The following is a 19,217-nucleotide window of genomic DNA, read 5'->3' as shown; positions in this document are numbered from 1 at the left end:
AGCTGTAAGTTGAATATTATTTCAAATTCTGTAAGTTTCAAGCTGAAATGCTTCTGTAATTTCATTTTATAAATGTATAAATTTTATGAATAAAACACTTATTTTGGAGACATTAAACAAATGTTGGTGTTGTCAGTGACATGCACCATGTTTAATCAGCACCACAGGAATAAACAGAATGGAACTTTTTGCCTCTTGAAATGTGTGATGAAATATCCTATTTTAAATCATGTAATATCCCTGAATGATTGACCAATGACACGACAAGCCTAAACAGATAAAGACATACTTAAGTATCAAGATGATTGCAATCAGTCGTTCCGAGTTTGTTTGTTTGGCAGTATAGCTTATATTTTCAAAAAGTACAACATTTCTTTCATTAAGGTACACTGAGAGGGGTGTGAGCCTTCACCTAGCAGTAATAGGATAGAATAGAAACCCTATAGTGTGGCCTAACTTTTTGTCATTTACATAAATGGTTTGGATGCGAGCATAAGAGGTACAGTTAGTAAGTTTGCAGATGACACCAAAATTGGAGGTGTAGTGGAAAACGAAGGTTACCTCAGATTACAACAGGATCTTGACCAGATGGGCCAATGGGCCGAGAACTGGCAGATGGAGTTTAATTCAGATAAATGCAAATCTTAGCAGGACTTATACACTTAATGGTAAGGTCCTAGCGAGTGTTGTTGAACAAAGAGACCTTGGAGTGCAGGTTCATAGCTCCTTGAAAGTGGAGTCTCAGGTAGATAGTGAATAAGGTGTTTGGTATGCTTTCTTCTATTGGTCAGAGTATTGAGTACAGGAGTTGGGAGGTCATGTTGTGGCTGTACAGGACATTGGTTGGCCACTGCTGGAATATTGAGTGCAATCCTGGTCTCCTTTCTATCGGAAAGATGTTGTGAAACTTGAAAGGGTTCAGAAAAGATTTACAAGGATGTTGCCAGGGTTGGAGGATTTGAGCTATAGGGAGAGGTTGAACAGGCTGGGGCTGTATTCCCTGGAGCATCAGAGGCTGAGGGGTGACCTTATAGAGGTTTACAAAATTATGAGGGGCATGGATAGTCTTTTTCCTGGGGTGGGGGAGTCCCGAACTGGAGGGCATAATTGTAGGGTGAGCAGGGAAAGGTATCAAAGAGACCTAAGGGGCAACATTTTCACACAGAGGGTGGTACGGATATGGAATGAGCTGCCAGAGGATGTGGTGGAGGCTGGTACAACTGCTGGATATATGAATAGGAAGGGTTTGGAGGGAAATGGGCCGGGTGCTGGCAGGTGGGACTAGATTGGATTGGGATATCTGCTCGGCATGGACGGGTTGGACCGAAGGGTGTGTACATCTCTATGACTCTAAGTCCACACCGACCCTCCAAAGAGTAACCCACCCAGACCTATTCCCCCTACCCTATTATCCAATATTTACCCCTGACCAATGCACCGAGCCTTCACATCCCTGAACACCATGGGCAATTTCCCATGGTCGATTCACCTAACCTGCACATCTTTAGATTGTGAGAGGAAACCCACACAGACACGGGGAGAATGTGCAAACTCCAGACAAACAATCACCCAAGATTGGAATTGAATCTGGATCCCTGGTGCTATGGCAGCAGTGCTAACCACTAGTTGCCACCTAGTTGACTGGAAAGGTTATGGAATTTGAGTCCCACCCCAGATGAAAAGATAAAAGAATTTTGGGCTCTGTTAACACCAGGTAGATATCCAGTAGGATACTCATCTCTGTACAGAAGAGTACTCACATTCAGCTAGCCCCCAGATTAATGACCCAGTCAAGAGCAATTATTTACTTTACTCAATCACAGAGATTCACCAATACTGAAGTAGTGAATGAGAGATTTCCATTCAAAACAGCATCTTTTATGTTTAATTAATAAATCTGGAACTGAAAGGCAGCCTCAGCTTCAATTATAAAAACCCATCTGGTCTGTTAATGTTCTTACCCACTCTGCCTCGTATCTGACTCCAGACCTAGACCAATGTGGTTCACACTTAACTGGTCTCATCGGTAGTTAAGGGACGGCAGTGTCACCCATCTCTCATAAAATACATAACATACATTACAAGCGATGAAGCATTTTGAAGTATAGTGATTGATGTCACTAAATTTGGAAAGAAAACTCTCACAAGCAACAAGGGATGAATGACCCAATGACCCATGGAGAAACTTAGCAGGGTTTGAGTGGTAAATAGAGTTTAATTTGGATAAATGTGAGGTGTTGCATTTTGGTAAGGCAAATGGGGGCAGGACTTATACACCTAATGGTGGGACCTGGGGAGTGTTGTGAAACAAAGAGACCTGAGGGTGCAGGTGCACAGTTTCATTGAACATAGAGTCACAGGTAGACAGGGTGGTAAAGAAGGTATTTGGTACACTTGCCTTCATTGGTCAGTGCATTGAACATCGGAGTTGGGACGTCATGTAGAGAACATTGGTAAAGCCACTTTTAGAATACTGTGTTCAGTTCTAGTGTCCCTGCTAAAGGAAAGATGTTATTAAACTTGAAAGGGTTCAGAAAAGACTTAGAAGAATGTTTCTGGGATTGCAGGGTTTGAGCTACAGGGAGAGGCTGAATAGGCTGGGGCTTTTTCCCCTGGAGGCTGAGGGGTGGCCTTAAAGGTTTATAAAATCATGACAGGCAAGGACAGAATGAATAGCCAAAGTTTATTTATCCCGGAGCAGGAAGTCCAAAACTAGAGAGCATTCGTTTAAGGTGAGGAGGAAGATATAAAATGGACCTGAGCGGTAACTTGTTCTCACAAAGTTTGGTGCACATGTGAAACAAGCTGCCAGACGAAGTGATGGAGGCTGGTACAATTACAACATTTAAAAGGCATCTGGATGGCTACATGGATTGGGAGGGTTTAGAGGGATATGGGCCAAATGCTGGTAAGTGGGACCAGGTCAGATTGGGATGACTCTGTGGGGTCAGGCAGCATCTCTGGAGAGAGAAACAGAGTTGATGTTTCAAGACTAACACGACTCTTCCTCAGACTTGTCTTTGAACCAGAACCATTTCTGAAGAAGTCATATTGGACTTGAAACGTTAACGGTTTCTTTCCCCAAAGGTGATGCTGGACCTGCTGAGTTTTTCCAGCAATTGCTGTGTTTATTTCAGATTTCCAGAATCTGCAACATTTTGCTTTTAACCCATTGAGGTAGTGAATTGAAGAGTACATTTTGGTTAGAAACAACCCAGGAGAACTTTGCAACCCTAAACTAATAGGGCTATGGGATTCTTTACTTTCTCTGTTTAATGTCTGACCTGAAAGACAATATCCCCAATGAAATAGCACCCACTTGGTACTGCATGGTAATCTCAGCCTAGATTTATGCTGAATCTTGCCTGACTTCAAAAATGTGAGTGTGCCTGCCTAAGACACAGTATTTACAACCTGCAAGTGAGGCTCATTCAGGAAGAGGTCCAGCATCAACCTAGCCTGGCATGGGATCTCTTCCTGGGTGAAAGTTTAAAATGAGTGTTCCTAGCTCTATCCTTCTACCAAGCCAGTGTCAAAATGGTTCACTTGATAGGGACTGAAGCATTTAAAACCAGAAAAAAAATCTTCAAATTCTGACTGATCTATAATGAAGGTGGCAAAGTCCATCCTCCTAGATGTCACCAAAAATAAGAGAAAAGCATCACACTCGGCTATGTTAAAAGGAGCGATGAGTCACCCCAAGCAGCTGATTGGCCAGTTAAAATTCATCGAGTTTTTTTTAAAGTAACAGGTTTTTAAGGGTGTGCATAGTTTAATCAGTTTAATGGAGATTTTTGGGTTGATAAAGGAATTGCAATGGCCCTGACTCTGAGATGTGACATTCTACGGTTCTATATGCATTGAAAATCTTCTGTCAAGTTCAAAACAGCGAAGACACAAATCAATTAACAAATAACAGGATGAACTAAGCAGGTAACAGAGAGATTTGGAGGTAAATAATGAAATGATTTTTTTTACTTTGAATGGTGAAGAGTGCCCGCTGGACATTTTTGCTGCAGACCAAGTAAACCAATGCGAACCTTCCATGAAGGGGTTTGCAACATCGAGAGTGAGAGAGCAGGAAGACATCACTTCTGTAATTTAATCTCTGTTCCGTTGTTATAGGGTGTCAGAGGTCTCAAACATGCTCTTCCCTGTAAACTTCACCCAAAACAGCTCACTCCAGCCATGCGTACAGAAAGCTTCTCAAACTGAAAAAGCAATTTGAATCCAAACTGAGGCTATTTGACCCATTGTGATCTAAAGCATTTATTCTAAGGAGAATGAAATTTAAAATTAGGGACATTTAAACTGCAGCTGTAGAAGTAGTACTGTGTATAATTGTTAGAAGCCATTCAGAGAAAGTGCTGATGAATTCGTAGCCAGAGTATGCCATTCAGCCTCTCGGCTTGCTGTCTGATTCAACAGGTCATTACTCCACATTGCCAATCATTCCTAATAACCTTATCAAAAATCTATCTATCTCGATCTTTCAAATATTCAACAGCTCTGCTTTCACAGCCTGTTGAGAAATAGAGTTTCAAAGACTCATGACCTGGTGAGAAAATAAATATCTCCCTGTCTTAAATAGATAATCTTTTATTTTTAAACAGTAACCCCATGTTCTAGATTCTCCGACAAGAGGAAATGTCCCCTCTACATTGACCCTGGGAAAAGCCCTTGGAATCTAATGTGTTTCAAACAAGCCATCTCTTACTGTTCTGAACTGTGCTACATCTCCCCCAAGACAACCATCCATTCCCAGTATTAGTCACAGAGTCATAGAGATGTACAGCACGGAAACAGACCTATCGGTCCAACTTGTCCATGCTGACCAGATATCCCAACCTAATCTAGTCCCATTTGCCAGCACTTGGGCCATATTCCTCTAAACCCTTCCTATTTATATACCCATCCAAATGTCTTTTAAACGTTGTGATTGTACCAGCCTCCAACACTTCCTCATCCCATACACATATCACCCTATGTGTGAAAAAGTTGCCCCTTAGGCCCCTTTTATATCTTTCCACTCTCTACCTAAACCTATGCCCTCTAATTCTGGACTCCCCCACCCCAGGGAAACGAATTTGTCTATTTACCCTATCCATGTCCCTCATGATTTTATAAACCTCTATAAGGTCACCCCTCACACACCAACGCCCCAGGGAAAACAACCCCAGCCTATTCAGTCTCTCCCTATAGTTCAAATCCTCCATCCCTGGCAACATTCTTGTAAATCTTTTCTGAACCCTTTGTTCAGCATTATGCCTAGTACCTGACCATTAAGTGTATATGTCCTGCTAAGATTTGCTTTCCCAAAAGGCAGCACCTCACATTTATCTAAATTAAACTCCATCTGCTACTCCTTGGCCCATTGACCCATGTGATCAAGATCCCAATGTACTCTGAGGTAACCTTCTTCGCTGTCCAACTCTTCACACCTCCACTCTTGGTGTCATCTGCAAACTTACTAACAATACCTTCTATGTTTACATCCAAATCATTTATATAAATGACGAAAAGTAGAGGGCCCAGCACCGATCCTTGTGGCACTCCACTGGTCACAGGACCCCAGTCTGAAAAGCAACCCTCCATCACCACCCTCTGCCTTCTACCTTCAAGCCAGTTCTGTATCCAAATGGCTAGTTCTCCCTGTACTCCATAAGATCTAACCTTCCTTACCAGTCTCCCATGGGGAACCTTGTCGAAAGCCTTACTGAAGTCCATATATTCACGTCTACCACTCTGCCCTCATCAATCCTCTTTGTTACTTCTTCAAAACACTCAATCAAGGTAGTGAGACATGATTTCCCACACACAAAGCCATGTTGACTATCCCCAATCAGTCTTTGCCTTTCCAAATACATATACAACTTGTCCCTCAGGATTCCCTCCAACAACTTGCTCACCACTGACATCAGGCTCACTGGTCTATAGTTCCCTGATTTGTCCTTACAGTCTTTCTTAAATAGTGGCACCACATTAGCCAATCTCCAGTCTTCCGGCACCTCACCTGTGACTATCAATGATACAAATATCTCAGCAAGGGGTCCAGCAATCACTTCTCCAGCTTCCCACAGAGGTCTAGGGTACACCTGATCAGGTCCCTGGGATTTATTCATTTTTATGTGTTTTAAGACATCCAGCACTTCCTCTTCTGTAATATGGACTTTTTTCAAGATGTCACCATCTATTTCCCTACATTCTATATCTTCCGTGCCCTTCTCCACAGTAAACACTGATGCAAAATACTTGTCTGATATCTCCCCCATCTCCTGCAGCTCCACACATAGGCTGCCTTGCTGATCTTTGAGGGACCCTATTCTCTCCCTAGTTACGGTTTTGTACTTAATGTATTTGTAAAAACCCTTTGGATTCTCCTTAACTCTATTTGCCAAAGCTATCTCATGTCCCCTTTTTGCCCTCCTGATTTCCTTCTGAAGTATACTCCTACTCCCTCTATACTCTAAGAATTCTCTTGATCTCTCCTGCCTATACGTGACATATGCTTCCTTCATTTTCTTAAACAAACCCTCAATTTTTTTAGTCCTCCAGCATTCCCTATACCTACCAGCCTTTCCTTTCACCCTAATAGGAATATACTGTCTCTGGTCTCTCGTTATCTCATTTGTGAAGGCCTCCCATTTGTGAAGGCCATTCCTTCACCTGCGAACGTCTGCCCCCCCCAATCAACTTTTGCAAGTTCTTGCCTAATACAGGTACACAATCCTTTATCCAAAATTCCAAAATCCGAAAAGCTCCAAAATCCAAAATTTTTCATGGAGTGTGGAGCATCATTTTGGCATGCGAACTGGTGACCCAACTCCACACCCACTTGAACCCACTTGAACTTGATGTGGTGGCGTGGCCTAGCATTAGCAGGTGTTAATTGTGTCTCAGCGCTTGTACTATTCACCCGTGCATCTGCTGTTAGGCAATCTCTTTTTATTTCTCTGTGAAAATGTCATTTATATCCGAAATCTGAAAAATTTTGAATTCCGAAAAACAACTGGCCCTAAGGATTTTGGAAAAAGGACTTGTGCCGTCAAAATTAGCCTTCCTCAAATTTAGAACTTCAGCTTTTAGATCTGGTCTATCCTTTTCCATCACTGTTTTAAAACTAATAGAATTATGGTCTCTGGTCCCAAACTGCTCCATCAATGACACCTCAGTCACCTGCCCTGCCTTATTTCCTAAGTGTAGGTCAAGTTTTGCACCTTCTCTAGTAGGTACATCCACATTCTGAAGTAAACATTTCCCAAATTGCTTCCAATGCATACACAGCACTAGCTGTGGTCACACTCGTGTCCTGTATAATTGAAGCATAGACTCCCCACTTTTGTAAACATTTTTAATCAATGAGTTATAGCGTTGTAGAGTCATACAGCACAGAAACAGACCCTTTGGTCCAACCAGTCCATGCCAACCATAATCCCAAACTAAACTAGTCCTACCTGCCTGCACTTAGCCCATATCCCTCCAAACATTTCTTACTCATGTACTTATCCAAATGCCTTTTAAATGTTGCAACTGTACCCGCATCCACCACTTCCTCTGCAACTTCGTTGCACACACGAACCACTCTCTGTAAAACAAAATTGCCTCTCGTGTCTTCTTTAAATAGAGTCATAGACTCATAGAGATGTGCAACATGGAAACAGACCCTTCGGTCCATGCCAACCAGATATCCCAACCCAATCTAGTCCCACCTGCCAGCACCCAGCCCATATCCTTCCAAACCCTTCCTATTATATATCCATCCAAATGCCTCTTAAATGTTGCAATTGTACCAGCCTCCACCACTTCCTCTGGCAGCTCATTCCATACACGTACTACCCTCTGCGTGAAAAAGTTGCCCCTTAGGTCTCTTTTATATCTTTCCCCTCTCACCCTAAACCTATGCCCTCTAGTTCTGGACTCCCCCACCCCAGGGAAAAGACCTTGTCTATTTATCCTATCCATGACCCTCATGATTTTATAAACCTCTATAAGGTCACCCCTCAGCCTCCGACGCTCCAGGGAAAACAGCCCCAGCCTGTTCAGCCTCCCCCTATAGCTCAAATCCTCCAACCCCAGCAACATCCTTGTAAACCTTTTCTGAACCCTTTCAAATTTCACAACATCTTTCCTATAGGAAGGAGACCAGAATTACACACAGTGAGCCTGATGTCAGTGGCCTAACCAATACAGCCGCAACATGACCTCCCAACTCCTGTACTCAATACTCTGACCAATAAAGGAAAGCATACCAAACGCCTTCTTCACTATCCTATCTACCTGTGACTCCACTTTCAAGAAGCTATGAACCTGCACTCCAAGGCTCTTTGTTCAGCAAAACTCCCTAGGACCTTACCATTAAGTGTATAAGTCCTGCTAAGATTTGCTTTCCCAAAATGCAGCACCTCGCATTTATTTAAATTAAACTCCATCTGCCACTTTTCATTGGCCCATCTGATCAAAATCCTGTTGTAATCTGAGGTAACCTTCGCTGTCCACTACACCTCCAATCTTTCTTCTCTCACTTTAAAAATATGCCCCCTAGTCTTGAAATCCCTCACGCTAGGGAAAAAACACCTGCCATATTCCTCATGAATTTATAAACCTCTTGAAGGTCACCTCTCACCCTCCTATACTCCAGTGAGAAAATTCCCAACCTATCCAGTCTCTCTTTATAACTCAAGCCCTCCATCCCCGGCAATGTTATGAAATATCTCTGAAACAGGTGCACATTGAACCAAGGTATTCTGGCTCAGAGATAGAGACACTACCACTCATGTCACCACAACAGCCCTCGCCTTATTTTTACATTCAATTCCTCTTGCGATAAATCATAACATTCTGTTAGCTTTCCTAAATACTTGCTGTTCCTGCATTCAAACCCTTTGTGATTCATATAATAGGCCTCCTAGAATCGCTGCATTTCTCGTATAGACCCACAATGTCCTTCGGGACGGAATTTCAGGAATTTGACCCAGTGACACTGAAGAATGGGTGATATACTTCCAAGTCAGGATGGCGAGTGACTTGGAGAACTTGCAAGGGTGGTGCTCCCATGTATCTGCAGCCCTTGTCCTTCCAGATGGAAGTGCTCATGGATTTGGATGGAGCTATTTGAGAAGTCTGCTTGCTATTTCTCTTCCTCAGTGACCAGAGCTCTGTCCTAATCCTAAAACAGCACTGGGTCTCGCCAGTAGCAGAGTCTGGTCTTAGCCTTGCCAATTGGAAGATGCCAAATCCAAGAAGTCAGAGGTGTGCCCCAGATACCCATTTCCAAATACCCTTTCCATTTTGGGAGGGCAGATCAAGCCACAGTTTAGCGAGAGCATGAGTCAGAAGTTTATGTGTTAAAGCCCCACTGTAGAAACATGAGTTCTGAATGTAGGCTGTGACACGCCTACACTCTTTTTCAGATTAAACATCAAACTGAAGCCCATGTACCCTTTCTGGTGAACCCCACTGGACTATCCAAAGAATGGCAGGGAATTCCTCCTGGTTGACTTGTATCTCTCAACGAACATCACTGCACATTGATCTTATTGCTGTTTACAAGATCTGGCTGTGCCTTGATTGGTTGCAACGTTTCCTACATTATACACATTCCTTCTGACATGCAGGAACAGAAGGACATGGTGGGCGGGTTGGTGGTGGGGGGGGGGGGGGGTGGGGGGGTGATGTTTACAAATCACTGACAGTAATGGCAGACTGAAAGAGCTGTTAATCAAGTTTGCAGAATCCTGGGTTTATAAACAAGGGCTAAGTGTTATAAGAGCAAGGAAGTTATGATTGAGCTATACTGAGAGGCCAGATAGACTTAGATTGTTTTGTTTAGAGCAGAGGAAACTGAGGCGGTTTGAGGTATATAAGATTATGAGGAGTACAGGCAGGGTGAATAGAGAGCAACTGTTCCCTTGGTTGAGGGGTCAATCACGAGAGGGCACAGTTTTCGGGTAAGGGGCAGGAGGGTCAGAAGGGATTTGGGGAAAAGAAAAACCTTTTAGTGAGCGGGTGGTGGGAATCTGGAATGTACTGCCTGGGAAGGAAGTGGAGGCCGGAAACCTTTCAACATTTAAAAAAAATATTTGGATGAGCACTTCAAATTATCACAACGTTCCAGGATATGGGACAAGTGCAGGAAACTGGGATTAGGGCACCTTTAGTGGTAGTTACGTCAGTGCGGACTTGACGGGCCAAAGGGTCGTTTCTATGCTGTATGAATCCATGAAAAAAACTGGTTCAGCCTCAGCTGGAGCACTGCATCCCCTATCAGGCACCATACTTCAGAAGGGGCGTGAAGCCATTGGAGAGAGTGCAGAGAAGATTCACGACACAGAGTCCAAGGACTGAGGAAGTTCAGTGACTAAGATAGATTGAGGAGGCTGGGCCCCTCCTTAGAGAGGTGAAACTGAGAGATTTGAGAGGGACATTCAATATCCTGACTGTTTGAGACTTGGTGGATGGAACAGCAATTGTTCCCATTGGCAGGAATATTGAGAAGCTGACAACGCCAATTCACAGTGATTGGCAAAGGGTGCAAAGATATACGTGGAGAAACATTTTTCCCTGCAGTGAGGGGTTAGGTTGATCTGGAACGCCGAGCTTGAGAGTGTACTGGAGGCTTAGTCAGTTGTGGATTTTAAAAGGGAACCGGACAATTACCTGAAAAGCAAAGAAATCTCAGGGCTAGGAGGAAAAAGCGAAGTCGTGGGTCTTAATGAATTGACCTTTCAGAGAGCTGCCACAGCCTCCTTTGGTTGAATGTCCTCTGTCTGAACTTTAACCATTCTGTGATCCTCTCATTGTGATTATACTTCAATAGTGCTTTCACATCCTGAGCTTGTAAAAGGTGCCACATAAATGGAAGTCTTTCATAGAATCCCTATGGTGTGGAAACAGGTCATTTGGCCCAACAAGTCCACACCAACCCATCAAAGAGTAACCCATCCAGACCCATTCCTCTATCACTCTACACTTGCCCCTGACTAATTCACCTAACCCACACATCCCTGAACATTATGGACAATCCAGGATGACCAATTCACCTGACCTGCACATTGTTGGACTGGAGGAGGAAACCCACACAGGCACGGGGAGAATGTGCAAGCTCCACACAGACAATCACCCAAGGCTGGAATCAAACCCAGGTCCCAGCACTGTAAAGCAATAGTGCTAACCACTGAGCCACCGTGTCACCCTGCCCTTTCTGGTAGTTCAGTGGTTTCACACGTTTCCATCAGCACCTAACAAAGGGATGGATGGACACTAGAGACTTCCATTCACACAGTCCCCTCACTCTGCCAGTCACTGCCACTCCCCTTGCCCTGCTGATCTGCCAGCCCAGTTACTGCCAGGTCGTTATTGTGATTAATGGGTGCACTAACAGGCGGCACAGGTTAGTGCCTCAGGAAAACCCACAACCTTCATGAAAACAGAGTCGTCTGTAAAAATCTTTCAGACACACAATGGAATGATAGAAACAACATCACAATTCACTGCTACCTTGTGAAATTGAATTAATACGGCAACTGACTTTCTCTATCCCCAAACAATACCTGCTAAATGCTTTCAGACAAACCTCTTCCCCTGTAATCAAGCAGTGACAGTTCATTTTTAAATAATATCACCTTCAAAATCCAGGTAGCTGATAATCTGAATCATTCAGAAACAATATGACTGCATTATTAAATCCTTATTAGTAAAACCTCGTTTAATACCACCTCTGGTTAACTCTATTGAACATTTCAAAGTACACTTAACCCATTCTCTTGCAGCAGCAACGTGGGAAGAGCCATTCTACCGTCACCCGAAAGGCACACTCCACTCTCGCAGTACTTCATTATCACTGGAGCAGAAACATGGCATTTCTGTGGTTGGGCTTTGAGCACAAACACTGCACTGGTGCTTTGGCACAGCGCTGCCTACTCTGGCCAGGCATACAGTTATACAGCATGGAAACAGAACTATTAGAAATGCTAGCCTGGTTTGCGATGCCCACATCCTGTACCAGAATCAAACTAAAAGCATCAAAAGTCTGAAAGAAGCAACAAAAAAGAGGTTCTCAATTGCTCCCTGAGCAAGGACAAGGAGGTGGACTTTGGTTCCAGGAGACATACGGGGCAATCCTCTGGAGAGGGTTGGGAGAGGGGGTAGGGATGGGAGAGAGGGGGAAGGGAGAGGGGTAGAGGGGGAGATTGGGGAGAGAGGAGGGTGAGGGATGGGGAGAGGGAGTTGAGGAAGAGGGATGGGGAGAGGGGGAAGGGATGGGAAGAGGGTTTGAGGGAGTGGGGTTGAGGGATGAGGGGAAGGGAAAGGGATGGGGAGAAAGTTTGATGGATGGGGAGGGGGAAGGGAAAGGGATGGGGAGAGGGTTTGAGGGATGAGGGAGAGGGGAAGGGAACGGGATGAGGGAGAGGGGTTGAGGGATGGGGAGAGGGGTTGAGGGATGGGGAGAGGGTTTGAGGGATGGGGAGAGGGGTTGAGGGATGAGGAGAGGGGAAGGGATGGGGAGAGGGGAAGGGAACGGGATGAGGGAGAGGGGTTGAGGGATGGGGAGAGTGTTTGAGGGATGGGGAGAGGGTTTGAGGGATGAGGGAGAGGGGAAGGGATGGGGAGAGGGGAAGGGAACGGGATGAGGGAGAGGGGTTGAGGGATGGGGAGAGTGTTTGAGGGATGGGGAGAGGGTTTGAGGGATGAGGGAGAGGGGAAGGGATGGGGAGAGGGGAAGGGAACGGGATGGGGGAGAGGGTTTGAGGGATGGAGATGGCGTTCTGTAAGCAAAGGGCAAACTCCCACCTGCAATGATGGAGCGATCCATGTAGTTCAAGAGGTTAATGAGGAACAGGATGGCCACGACCAGATAAGACTTGCAACGGCTTATGTGAAAGTTGACAGTGGCTGTCTCTGAGCCCGGGCTGCTCATGGAGCTGTAGCGGACTCCGGGAGCGTTCTCCCGGGCCAGAGAGCCGCTGTCACCGTCCATCATGAGAGAGGGGTTATTGCTGCTGAGAGTGAAGTCAGCTCCCACTGCGAAATTTCTTATACTTCTGCTAAACTAACGGAAGGAACGCCCCTACACACACATCTAACACTCCCCCTTCCGAGTTTACTGGAGTGTTGTCCTGCCTTCCACAGCGCCGGCCGTTCAGGGGACGACTCCACTTGCACATACTATCCCCCAGAGAGGGAGAGCACCTTTACAGAACTGAGGGAGACCTTGCATTTTCTGCAAATCTCAGCCAAAAAATAATCAACAGAGAAACCAGAACAGCCGTCCGTGTTCAGTCTGGGAAAGTAATGACCACTTTATAACTCAATCGCCGTCAACCCCTCGCGTCTGCCCCGAGCAATGTGTTGGGGCAAAGACGCCGTCCACTCCACAGGTTGGTGGAGGGTTTGGGTCAACAGCGCTGGCTCGCTGTGAGACCTCCTGCTCAACCGCAGCCCCCCCACCTCTCAGCTGGAGTCAGTGGCACACCAAAGGGACAAGAGCGAGGTGACCCAGATTTAAAGTCATGACTGACTTGGAGGTGCCGGTGTTGGACTGGGGTGGACAAAGTTAAAAATCACACAACAACCAGGTTATAGTCCAACAGGTTTAATTGGAAGATTTAAGGTGACCTGCAAATGAAGCAAGGGTGATGTAGAGAAAGGAAACGTTTCCCACAGGGAGTTTCTAGGCTCTGGGAATGGGCTGCCTGAAGGTATTCATGAGGGCACTGGCTCTTGGAAAGAAACTTCAGCTTTATTTCTTTATTTTCCACTTAAGAAGGTCTGCAATGTGTAAGCTTTAACCCAATAATGTTTTACATTATACTGTAATTACTGCAATGTTTAACTTTTAACTTTGTTACTTCTTTCTATGTTGTTCCTCAGGTTCTGTACCTGGATACTTATACCTGTGGTGGTGACATCATACACTCCTGCACTTTTGTGCAATAAAAATAAAACAAATAGTGTGCTGGGATAATGGGGGGGGGGGGGGGAAGCAGGAGATTGGCACACAGGAGTGATGGGGGGAAAGTGACGACTGCAGATGCTGGAGATCAGAGTCGAGAGTGGTGCTGGAAAAGCACAGCAGGTCAAGAAGCATCCAAGGAGCAGGAGAATCGACGTTTCGGGCATGATTCCTGATGAAGGGCTTATGCCCAAAACATCGATTCTCCTGCTCCTGGGATGCTGTGCTTTTCCAGCACCCACACTCTCGACACAGTAATGATGCTCACTTGAAGAGCCAGTGCAGGCACAGTATGCCAAATGGCCTCCTGTTCCATATCAATTCTCAGATTCTGTGAGATAAGGCTGGTATAATTTATTTTGTTCACCCATTGATGTGAGCTGGCTGGGCCAGCCTTTATGGCCATCTCACTACTCAGATTGAGAAGCCCAAATCTGGCCATTGTTCTTGCTAGCTCAGATGCATGGCATGAGGAATTAGCCTCTGAGCTGTTCACCACCTGGTCTCCAATGATTGAATGCCTGGCTCCTCAGTGACTACTCTGACTGTCCGAGGGACTACCATTGAATCTTAATGTCCACTCCCTACATCATTGCTGTCCTGCTTCCCGGATGCTGCCTGACCTGCTGTGCTTTTCCAGCACCATTCTAATCTTGACTTCCTACATCATTGCTGACTGACCACCTAAGTTGCCTATTGCTGGGCCTCTTCCATGCAACCCCTTGTAACATTGGGCTTCCTCAACATTGCCCATAGATCTGGAGGATGCAAACTGGTACTTTTGTACTTTTACACCTTGTCAGGGTGTGGTGTTTGATACATATGTGGTACGAAGGGGTCTGAAGACCAAATATTAGGGCAATGATTGAGTCTTCATGGGATTTCATTTTTTGGTTTGACTTTCTTCAGTGTTATTGATAGACTTCCAGCATAATTGTGATGTGGTGGTGCCAATGTTGCACTGGGGTGGACAAACATAAAAATCACACATCACCAGGTTATAGTGCAACATGTTTATTTGGAAGTCTAAGCCTTCGGAGCACTGCTCCTTCATCAGATAGCTAGTGGGGCAGGGTCATAGGACACATAATTTAGAGTAAAAGATCAAAGTGTCATACAACTGATGTGATGTATTGAACAAACCTAGATTGCTGTTAAGTCTTTTATCACTTAGAATGGGGATGCAGGTTTTGGTTCATTAATATTTAAATCCCAGAGCTACTTTCAAATCACATTCCCAAAATAACTTAACGTTTTATACAAAGCAGGTGATATCTCAGCTCAGACAATGCATTAAAGGTGTGAGGTTAGAGTCTGTCTGTATTCCAACCTTGAGTCAGACTGGTTCTAATGGATTGACTGCCTGAAGATTTGCTTACTGAACAAAATAGAATATATCTACAAATACAAATCTGCATATGCAAATTCACCCCATAGGCATGTGTGTGTGTGTGCACTTGTGAAGGAGAGAGAGAGTAAGTGTGCGTGTATGGGGGAGAAAGAGTGTATGTGTGTGTGTGTGTCTGTGCGAACGTGACAGAGTGTGCACACAACTGTGATGGAGTATATGCCTGCAAGTCTGTATGTCTGAGAAAGAGCAGGTGTGTAAGAGAAGATCTGTGTGCATGTGAGTGTAAGAGCATGTGTGTGAGAGTGTATAATGTAGTGAAGTCACCTGGAGTGTGACATGAACCCAAGATCCCAGTTGAGACCATCCTCATGGGTACCAAACTTGGCTATTAGCCTCTGCTTGGCAACTCTGTGTTGTTGCTACTTTCTCCTCATACCCTCTGATTCCAAGCAGCCCCAAGGACCATATCTAACTCCTTCTTGAAAACATTCAATATTTCAACTCAACTGCTTTCTGTGGCATGGAGTTCTCCAGGCTCACCACTCTCTGGATGAAGACATTTCTCCTCATCTCAGTCCGATAGGATTTACCTTGTATCTTTAGACTGTGACCCTTGGTTCTGAACTACCCGCTCATCAGGAAACATCCTTCCTGGATTTATCCTGTCTAATCCCATTAGAATTTTCCAGGTTTCTGTAAGACCTCCCCCCTACATTCTTCCAAACTTCAGTGAATATCATCCTAATCAATTCAATCTCTCTTCATGCATCATTCCTCAGATAAGGACACCAAAGCTGCACACAATACTTCAGGTATGGTCTCACTGAAGCCCTGCTGAATTACAGCAAAACATCCCTGCTCCTGTACATGAATCCTCCTGCTATGAAGGCCAACATACCATTTGCCTTCTTCATTGCCTTCTGAACCTGCATGCTTATTCAGTGACTGCATGCTTATACACTGACACTCCGTTCCAGCATCCCAGTGCTTGACCCTCTCCTAGCTTCCTGGTATCCAGAACTGAACGTAATATTCATGGTTCTGATGAAGAGTCATGCAGCACTTGAAACATTAACACTGCTTTCTATCCACAGATACTGCCAGACCGGCTGAGTTTCTCCAGCAATTTCTGTTTTGATACTATTCATGGTGTGACCATAATGAATTTAAACATTGCTTCCTCAAACTTGTATTCTATTGTTTGCACCTCCCCCTTTACCAAGCTATCACCATTCAGATAATAATCTACCTTCCTTTTGGTCACATCCCTCACTCCGTGCAGCAATGAGTGGGTTGCTAGCTGAGGGACTCAGGGCTCTTTCTTAACCTTCCTCTGCCTCAGCAGTTTGCCCATCCATTTCGGGTGCACTTCTTGTATGGATGTTTTAGCCATACAGTGCTGCAAGTTTAATATATAACCACACACTAAAAAGTCAACCTGTCAGTCTGTAACATCACCTTGATCTCGGTAAGTCAATACTCAAGAACTTGACCTTACACACGTGTACAATTGCTGTGCCAACTAACAGTGCCATTGGCAATAAATGCAGCCATACGAGGCTGTTGAAGATATAATTAAATGTGACTTAAACTGTTGCATTGCCAACCGTGTTTAAAAGGGCACAGGTTCATGCTTGTAAATGGCAATTTTATACTAAAAGCAAAAAGATCTTCATACAGAGAATGATCAACTTATAGTGTCAATTTTCAGAAACAAAGATAGAAATTACTGGAGAAAAACTGTGGAGAGAAATCAGAGTTAATATTTCAGGTCGAATGATTCGTTTTCAGAACCGTGTAAATTTTCAGTGGGGAGAGTAAACATTTGGAATTATTTAAGGAAAGGATGCTGCACTGAAATGTTAGGAATCTTTATTGATGGATGAATTAAGATCAGTTGATGAATTTTCTCATCCTTAGATCTCTTGTGTACAAATAATAACACAACCTAATTCATCAGCCACTGATCATGTTTCTGCATGCTATATCTTGCGATGCAAATTTTACAGCAAAATTTTCACTTTTAAGGTAATGGTTTTATGTACAGTCATAGACATGTACAACATGGAAACAGACCCTTTGGTCCAACTTGTCCATGCCGTCCAGATACCCTAAATTAATCTAGTCCCATTTGCTAGTATTTTGCCAGTAACCTTTCTTATTCATATACCCATCCAGATGCCTTTTAAATGTTATAATTCTACCAGCCTCCACCAGTTTCTCTGGCAGCTCATTCCACACACGCATCACCCTCTGTGTGAAAAAGATGCCCCTTGGGCCATTTTAACTCTTTCCCCTCTCACCTTAAACCTATGCCCTCTGGTTTTGGACTCCCCTACCCTGGGAAAAAGACCTTGGCTGTTCACCCTATCCATGCCCCTCATGATTTTATAAACCTCTATAATGTCATGAAGTACTTCACATTGCTCCTGGGAAATGTTCTTTTGCTATTAAAAGGCTGCATACATGCCCTCGCTGCTTACAAACTCCTGTTCAGTTGTAGGTGCTGGTTCAACAATAACTTAATTCAGTTTGTCACATTTTATGTATATGCACATACTAACCACTAAAGTGAAACTCTTCTATGCTCTGAAAACAAAAAATGCTGGAGATCACATTGGGTCAGGCAACATCCATGGAGAGAAAGCAAGCTAACATTTCAAACCTGGATTACTCTTCATCAGAGCTCCCACTCTTTTATGCTTTCTGTGAAACCTGGATTCCACTTACCTTTAAACCCACTCTGCAAAGACTCCCTGGGTCTAGAATCCAATTCCTTATTTAAATAAGACTCCTTCACTAGCAGTACCTAACGGACAGTGTAAATCTGTTTGTTTGTTATGGGTCAGCAGTGAAGATGGGACTAACATGAAAAATACTAATGAAACTCAGCAGGTCTGGCAGCATACACGGAGACAGAAAAATAATGTTAAGGTTTCGAGTCTGGTATTACCCTTCAGACTGGAGTTTCTCCGGGATTCTTCGTTTGTTGCAGGACCACAACATTCACAGTATTTTCTTTTATAGTAGTGGAGATGAGACTGGCTTATGTTTGATTTTATAAAGCCACTTTAAAATATGTATAAATAGAAGATTATATGGTATTTTTAATTAACATCATTAAAGGGCAGGGACAAGAAAATTGTTTCCTCTGGTCAGAAAATGCAGAGAAGAGGGCACCACCTTAAAACATGAGGGTGCTTCATCAAAGAGGATTCAGAAGTCACGTCTTCACACAGAGATTGAACACAGAATGTGCAATCTTCCCCAAAATGCTGATGACGCTGAGTCACCTTAACATTTCAAATCAAAATTGAGATTTTCTTTGCTAGTCAAGACTTCTTTAAGCCAATGAATTCAGTTCAGACACAGATCAGTAGTAACCTAGTTGAATAGAGGTTCAGCTTCAAGGTCTGTTCCTCTCTGGGAACAGATTCTCAGCTCCTGCTGTGGCGTCTTGCCAGTTAGATGTTAGTATGAGAAAATCATTTCACAGATACGAACCACATAGACATTTCCTGATTTTTGCTCCCCGTCAAGCAATACTCCTCGATTTATCCTTTTCTGTTTTAAGGTCAGGTGAATTGGCTAAGCTAAAGTACCCATCGTGTTAGGTGCATTAGTCAGGGGTAAATATAGGGTAGAAGAATGGGTCTGGTGTGGACTTATTGGGTCGAAGGGCCTGTTTCCAAACTGTAGGGAATCTGACCTAACCTAATCTAAAGTGAAATCTGGTGTTAATTCAAAGGGCTGAATGGCTTCCTACTGCACTGTAACACTGTTTAATTGGATGTTTAATTGGTACATCAAGCTGCCTTACAGTTCCAAAAAGGGACAGTTGTGTCAGTTCCTGCCTGGTGAAATAGGCCAAAGCTCAGTAGGAATGGGGTATGCTGCAGATCAGTGTTGCAGCCT

At 44.1% G+C, this 19,217-nt stretch overlaps 1 protein-coding gene across 2 annotated transcripts in view; it reads right to left on the bottom strand.

Moving 5' to 3' along the window:
* LOC140491317 (protein spinster homolog 3-like) overlaps positions 1–12,990 on the bottom strand; it is a 137,572-nt gene extending 124,582 nt beyond the window's left edge. The window contains exon 1 of one of the 2 annotated variants that reach the window (XM_072589329.1): positions 12,790–12,990. In XM_072589329.1, the coding sequence (XP_072445430.1) occupies positions 12,790–12,979 (190 nt within the window). In that variant the 5' untranslated portion in view covers positions 12,980–12,990. Of the gene's footprint in view, positions 1–3,978; positions 4,053–12,789 lie in introns of those variants that run through there. The other variant, XM_072589330.1, reaches the window with a different exon arrangement.
* Positions 12,991–19,217: the final 6,227 nt, after the last annotated feature.

The sequence above is a fragment of the Chiloscyllium punctatum genome, chromosome 19, assembly GCF_047496795.1.
Source record: "Chiloscyllium punctatum isolate Juve2018m chromosome 19, sChiPun1.3, whole genome shotgun sequence".
NCBI classification, from domain to species: Eukaryota; Metazoa; Chordata; class Chondrichthyes; order Orectolobiformes; family Hemiscylliidae; genus Chiloscyllium; species Chiloscyllium punctatum.
This window is presented reverse-complemented; position numbering and strand designations above follow the sequence as displayed.